Source organism: Egretta garzetta, unplaced genomic scaffold (genome assembly GCF_000687185.1).
Source record: "Egretta garzetta isolate BGI_Z169 unplaced genomic scaffold, ASM68718v1 scaffold904, whole genome shotgun sequence".
Classification (NCBI taxonomy): domain Eukaryota; kingdom Metazoa; phylum Chordata; class Aves; order Pelecaniformes; family Ardeidae; genus Egretta; species Egretta garzetta.
The window spans coordinates 221,385-226,714 of record NW_009259525.1 but is presented as its reverse complement, the minus strand read 5'-3'; the positions used below and the strand labels follow the sequence as shown (position 1 = coordinate 226,714).

Sequence of the window (5,330 nt, the reverse complement as noted above, 5' to 3'; positions counted from 1 at the left end):
TGCGGCATGCCCTAACCGAAAGCTGCAGCTCTTGTAGGGGACTTGGAGGCCTCTGGTGGCTCCAGAGGTTGCCTGCCTGCAGCTTTTGCTTCCCGGCTTTCCCAGCGTGTGGACTCGTGGGGTTGAGCATGGACCGTAGCCTCCCATCCTGGGGGAGCCAGCACCCTGCTGGGGCTCTCCCTTCCCTCCCTACCTCCCCATTTTCCCAAAGCCTGGGGGAAATGAGCAGCTCCGAGACTTCTGTCTGGATTGACCGAACTCAGCTGGTGAGCCAAGGCTTGGCGGAAAAGGGGGAGGGCGAGGAGGGCACGGGCAGGCACCCGGGTGGTCCTGCAGCCCTCCAGCATTACAGGGTGCTCTTTCCACCCGGGGGTACCAGTTTACCCCCCCCGTGGGGATGATATGAGTGGGAGGCCGGCTGGGATGCTGAGGCCGGTGTCGCCTGCTCCCCTTTCCCCCCTCCGGTGGCACGGGGCTGCGAGCAACCGTCTGGCAGCACTCACTCCACGCCCGTGCTGTTTTCCGTCGCGCAGGGGCTGTACGTGTACTTGTAGACCTGCACAGGAATGAAATCGGACGTGATGGCGATCACCAGCCCGTTTCCAATGACAGCCAGGATGCCGATGGCCTCCAGGACCTGCAGCCAGATTCCTGTGGGAGAGGAGTAGTCAACGAGGGCCCCCCCCTTCCCCATGCCAGCTTGCTGTTGCTGTCCAGGGCTTGCAGACCAAGCCCCGGCGCAGGGATGGGGCTGGCATGGCCGGGACAGGTCAAGGAAGGAGCCTCCACGCTGCTCCTCCGTCTCTGCAGGCTTCCCTTGTTTATTTAGGGACAGGGTTTAGTGGTGGGATGGCAGGGTGAGGTTAAAAGTTGGACTCGATGATCTTAAAGGTCTTTTCCAACCAAAGTGATTCTATGATCCCCTTTTTTCCCTCCCCCTCCTTTCTGCCCACATATCTGGTTGCTGGAGCCCTATGCCCCCTTGCCTATGCATCCATGACCCACAATAACTCATGAGATGAGAAGCCCTTGATTATGATTTTCAAGATTTCTAGTAAGACTGTAAGTCTTGAAAGCCCAACACAAAACCTGTTCCAGGTGGTGTTCTATCAGGGGAACTATGGAAATACTTCAATATCTTTGATCTTTTGCCTGGTTTGAGATGCGAACCATTGAGACAGAATGAAGGGAATTTATATAGGCTTACATAATATTATCATAGAATTGTAGACTGTTTTGGCTTGGAAGGGACCCCTAGAGGTCACCCAGCCCAACCCACCCTCATTGGAAAGAATTTCTTCCTTAGATCCAGTCTAAACCTACCCTGGTTTAGTTTAAAGCCATTACCCCTTCTCCTTCCCCAACCCACCCTGTGCTCTCCCACCTCCATGGAGAAGCGACACCAGCCCCTGGCAAAGGGATGCGTGAGGGCTCCGCGCTGGGGACAGGGCTTGATGCCAGCACTGCACATGCAGGCAGCGGCACTGGTGGTGGTGGTGGGGGTTGCTCCTTGGGGCCCATCTCACCGATGTCATTGGCCTTCCTGGGCACCATGCGCCGGTGCAGCCGCATCATCTTGATGGCGTCCAGGCGGATCTCGAAGAGGTTGTTGCAGAAGGCCAGCAGCGGGGCGAGGGGAAAGGCGGCGACGAAGATGGTGGTGAAGCTGTACTGGATGACTGCGGAGGGGGAAAATGCCGGGTGCTGGTGCACAGCCGCCCCCCCAGGGGACATCCCACCGTGGCCTGACCGCTCTCTGGGTTTGTCTCGCTTGGCAGTTTGTGTCAGAGGGGTTTGCAGGGGTGAAAGGGGGAGATAGACCTGTCCTGGGGACCCCATGCCCCCAGAGGGGACACCCACCTCCCCCAGGGCTGTTGGAGAGGGAGATCTGCGGGGGGCCCACAGGGCACGGGCCGAGCCAGCCAGGCGGAGGGACCGCCTTGGGGTTACGGCCATCACCTTGACACTCCTGGGGGGAGAGGAAGGCCCCAGGCAGTTGCCTGCTCTCCCTCATTTTGGGAATGATGTCCTTGGTGTGCCAGAGCTCTTGGAGCGGGGCTGGGCATGGAGCTGGGGCTCAGAGCTCTCCCTTGCCGACGTATGGACCCCCCAGCATCAGGCTCCCTCCAGCCAAGGGGGGCACGTGGCTCGGCACCCATCACCCCTTCTCAGTTGGCACCCATCACCCCTCCTCGCTCGACCCCTTCCGACGTACCCATCTCCAAGAACTCGTTGAACAAGCTGAAGACGTTGACCTTGTTGAGCTGATAGTTGCTCAGCCACTGTCTTTTGCAGGGGTCCTCAGCCTCCTCCTCCTCTCCTAACATCATGCTTCTCTTCTTGGGGCGCTGCTGCTTCTTGCGTAGCTTGTAGGAGATCCAGCTGCAAGGGGAGGGAGCGATTTGCACGGCTGCCCGCAGAGGACAGCGGGGCTGAACTGCTGCCAGTGACAGCCCTGGAGGCCCGAGGAAGGAAAGGAAGGAAATCTGGGCCCAAAGAGACTAGGGTTACTCTTCGTAAGAGCTGGGAGGCTGTCCAGAATGCCCCAGAGCACCAACGAGCGCTCCACAGGCGGGAGGAAAGCTTACGGGATGAGGTACTCCATCACGTTGCTGATGGTCTGCTTGAGCAGCATAATTATGGCCATCTGGATGAAGAGGTCGGTGATGCAGCCACTGGGGTGGCACTGTGAAGGGACGAGAGGAGTTGTGCCCTGCCAGTGGGGTGGCCTGGCCCCAGGGGCTGTTTGGCCAAGGTGGGTACCATAGGGGGAAGCTGGAGCTTCCCAGAGCCTTGGTGGGCAGGAGGGAAAGGAAGAGTAGGAGTTGTGGGGTGGGGTCTGAGGGTGTCACGGCAAGTCCTCACCTCCTCCAGCCTCCACTTGCCAGCGATGCGCACGTAGTGGCCGGGGTGGCCGTTGATCCTGAGCAAGGAAGCGACAGCAGCAATGTCTGTTGAGCCCCACTGCTCACCCCCGCTGGGTGAACATCCAGGAGGGCATCGTCCTCCAGCCACTGGTGGAGAGGCAAGGGGCTTCCCCACCACCACCCACTGTGCCCATGGGGAAAAGTCATGGCCCTCCTGAGGTCCCGAATGGGGTCCCTGTGCCTGGTGGGGACGGTAGAGGGACCAGGCTGTCCCTAGACCCTGGGGAATGTTGGGGATGTATGTCCCAAACCCAGGCTCTCCTCCGCCCCCCCAGCCACCACTCACCGTCCCAGGAAAAAGGCGATGTAGATGAGCGAAGAGAAGTGCGTGAAGAACTGGAAGGTGAAGATCTTCACGGTGAAGTTGTTCTCGCGCTGGGAGAAGGTACGTGGTTTCTCTGGGGAAGGGAGCAAGTCCCAAGGGCTTGGTCACAGAGTGGCGGGACCTTGTCCTGCTCCCCCTCGGATGCCCCAGCAGCTCTCTGGAGGTTGGAAGGGCATCTCTGCCCTTGTGGAGCCTTCCCTGCCCTTCGCTGGAGCCCTTCAATGGAGCTGAGCCCATCAAAGGGTGGGGAGGTCCCTCAGAGCCATGGGGTGGGGGAGAAGGGGCCCTTCAGCTGGGAGGAAAACCACGGTGCGAGCTCTCCTGGAGCTGCGGTGGCTTCCTGCTCATGCCAGGTCTCAGCCCCCTAGGGTGACTGCCCCTCCGAAGCGTAGCATGGCTGTAGGACAGCTGGCTGGCAGCACATGGGCCACCGATGGTCTTGTGTGTTGGAGGACTGCTGGCCTCCCATGGGGACCTGCATGGCAAGAGCTGCCCAGTAGATGCTTTGTGATGGTGTAGGAAGGGAAGGGGGCAGGAGTTGCATTTGGGGACCTAAGGGGGTGCTGCGGTGCAGTCCCCGGGTACCGCTGGGCGCCACAGGGTGCGGGTGAGGGACAGGCCCCCGTGTTCCTTACCCAGGTCGCAGAGGTAGAGGGCCACGCGCCTGTTGACCTGCAGGGGAAGAGGCATAAAATGAGAGGGGAGGGTCACTGGGGGAACAGCAGGGAGAAGGCCCCCTGCCCGCCCCGCGTCCCGCTCCCCACCTTGGTCATGATGACGATGGTGAGGTAGTGCAGCACGGCCCCCGTCATCACCGCCATGGTGTTGGCCTGCTCACGGAGGAACTCGGAGCCACTCTGGGTGAAGAGAGCCGTTGCCACCACCCGGTAGATGACGAGCGCGTGGGCGATGCCGATCAGCACGGCGATCTGCAGAGGAGGGCGACGGGGGGGTGAGGAGCCAGGCATGGAGGGCACATGCTCCATCCCGCCTGAGGACCATCAGACCCTGTCTCCCCTTCACCAGAGCTCGCCTGGACGTGGTTTCAAATGCAAGCCAGTGCTCTGCAGTTAAGGATGAGAGGTTCAGAAGGTCTCCTCCACCTGAACCCCTCGTCCAGCCTCTCTCCACTGGCCCTTGGGGAGAAATGAGGGCATCGAGGGTTTGCCTCTTCCTGCCCTCTCCGTTGCTGCCCTGATCCTCACCGCCTTCCGCTGCAAGAGCAGGGCCTTCAGCCCAGATCCCCCAAGGGTGGTCGGCCTCTCCATCAGCACAGCGAGGTGCAAGGGTAGGGAGGCCCCTAGGTCCTTGCCATGGGCACGGACCTGCCGCACCAACCTGGTTTCTGCCTTTGCTCCAGCAATGGGACACTCGGAGGCGCCGCTCTTGCAGCGGAGTCAGGAGGGAAGGAGGAAAGGCCATGTCCCCTTAAACCAGCTCTCCCTGCGGTCACCCCGGCACCTACCATCACCAGAACCAAGAAGAGGATGATGGTGCTGCGGAAGTAGGAGTGCTGGTACTGCCTGGGTTCGTGCTGCACGTTGTTGATCAGCTCCATAGCCAGCTCCTCCTTAAACAAAAATGAAGGAAAAGAAAGGATCCAGCGGAGCTGTGCCCAGGCGGTGGAGGGTCCAGGGGTCGCTGTGGAATGAGCAGTCCCAGAGAAGGACAGGGATGGACCCCAACCCACAACGGCGTGGCCAGTCCTGATTGACCTCAAGCCCTGGAGGGGTGACTAGCAACGGAGCGAGGTGGCTAGCGTCGGCTTAACTCCCTGGAGGGCTCTGTCCCCCCCAACACCCTCCTGGGATGGTCAGATGGTGGCTTTGCTGCCTGTTGAGGTGTTTACACTGCCTGCTGCCCTGCGGAGAGCAGGCAAGAGGACATCCTCACCTCCTCCTCATCCCACCTGTACAGGTCCCAGTTGGTGACCACAGTGGCTCTCTGCCTCTTCCACAGCTCCAGGAACACAGTGGCTGTGGGGGGGACGGAGGGGGCGCTGTGACATGCAGGGGTGGCTCTGGGGACAAAGTCACCCCTCCATCCCCCCCAGCAGGACGGACGGACGCGTTGCCATC

At 60.7% G+C, this 5,330-nt stretch overlaps 1 protein-coding gene across 1 annotated transcript in view; it reads right to left on the bottom strand.

Annotated features, from left to right (window-relative positions):
- ANO9 (anoctamin 9) overlaps positions 1 to 5,330 on the bottom strand; it is a 16,010-nt gene that overhangs the window by 2,085 nt on the left and 8,595 nt on the right. The window contains exons 9-18 of the mRNA XM_035893056.1: positions 5,146 to 5,228; positions 4,718 to 4,822; positions 4,017 to 4,181; positions 3,888 to 3,924; positions 3,214 to 3,325; positions 2,866 to 2,923; positions 2,589 to 2,686; positions 2,216 to 2,382; positions 1,527 to 1,679; positions 504 to 651 (exon numbers count right to left, since the gene is read on the bottom strand). Of these exons, the coding sequence (XP_035748949.1) occupies positions 504 to 651; positions 1,527 to 1,679; positions 2,216 to 2,382; positions 2,589 to 2,686; positions 2,866 to 2,923; positions 3,214 to 3,325; positions 3,888 to 3,924; positions 4,017 to 4,181; positions 4,718 to 4,822; positions 5,146 to 5,228 (1,126 nt within the window). The remainder of the gene's footprint in view (positions 1 to 503; positions 652 to 1,526; positions 1,680 to 2,215; positions 2,383 to 2,588; positions 2,687 to 2,865; positions 2,924 to 3,213; positions 3,326 to 3,887; positions 3,925 to 4,016; positions 4,182 to 4,717; positions 4,823 to 5,145; positions 5,229 to 5,330) is intronic.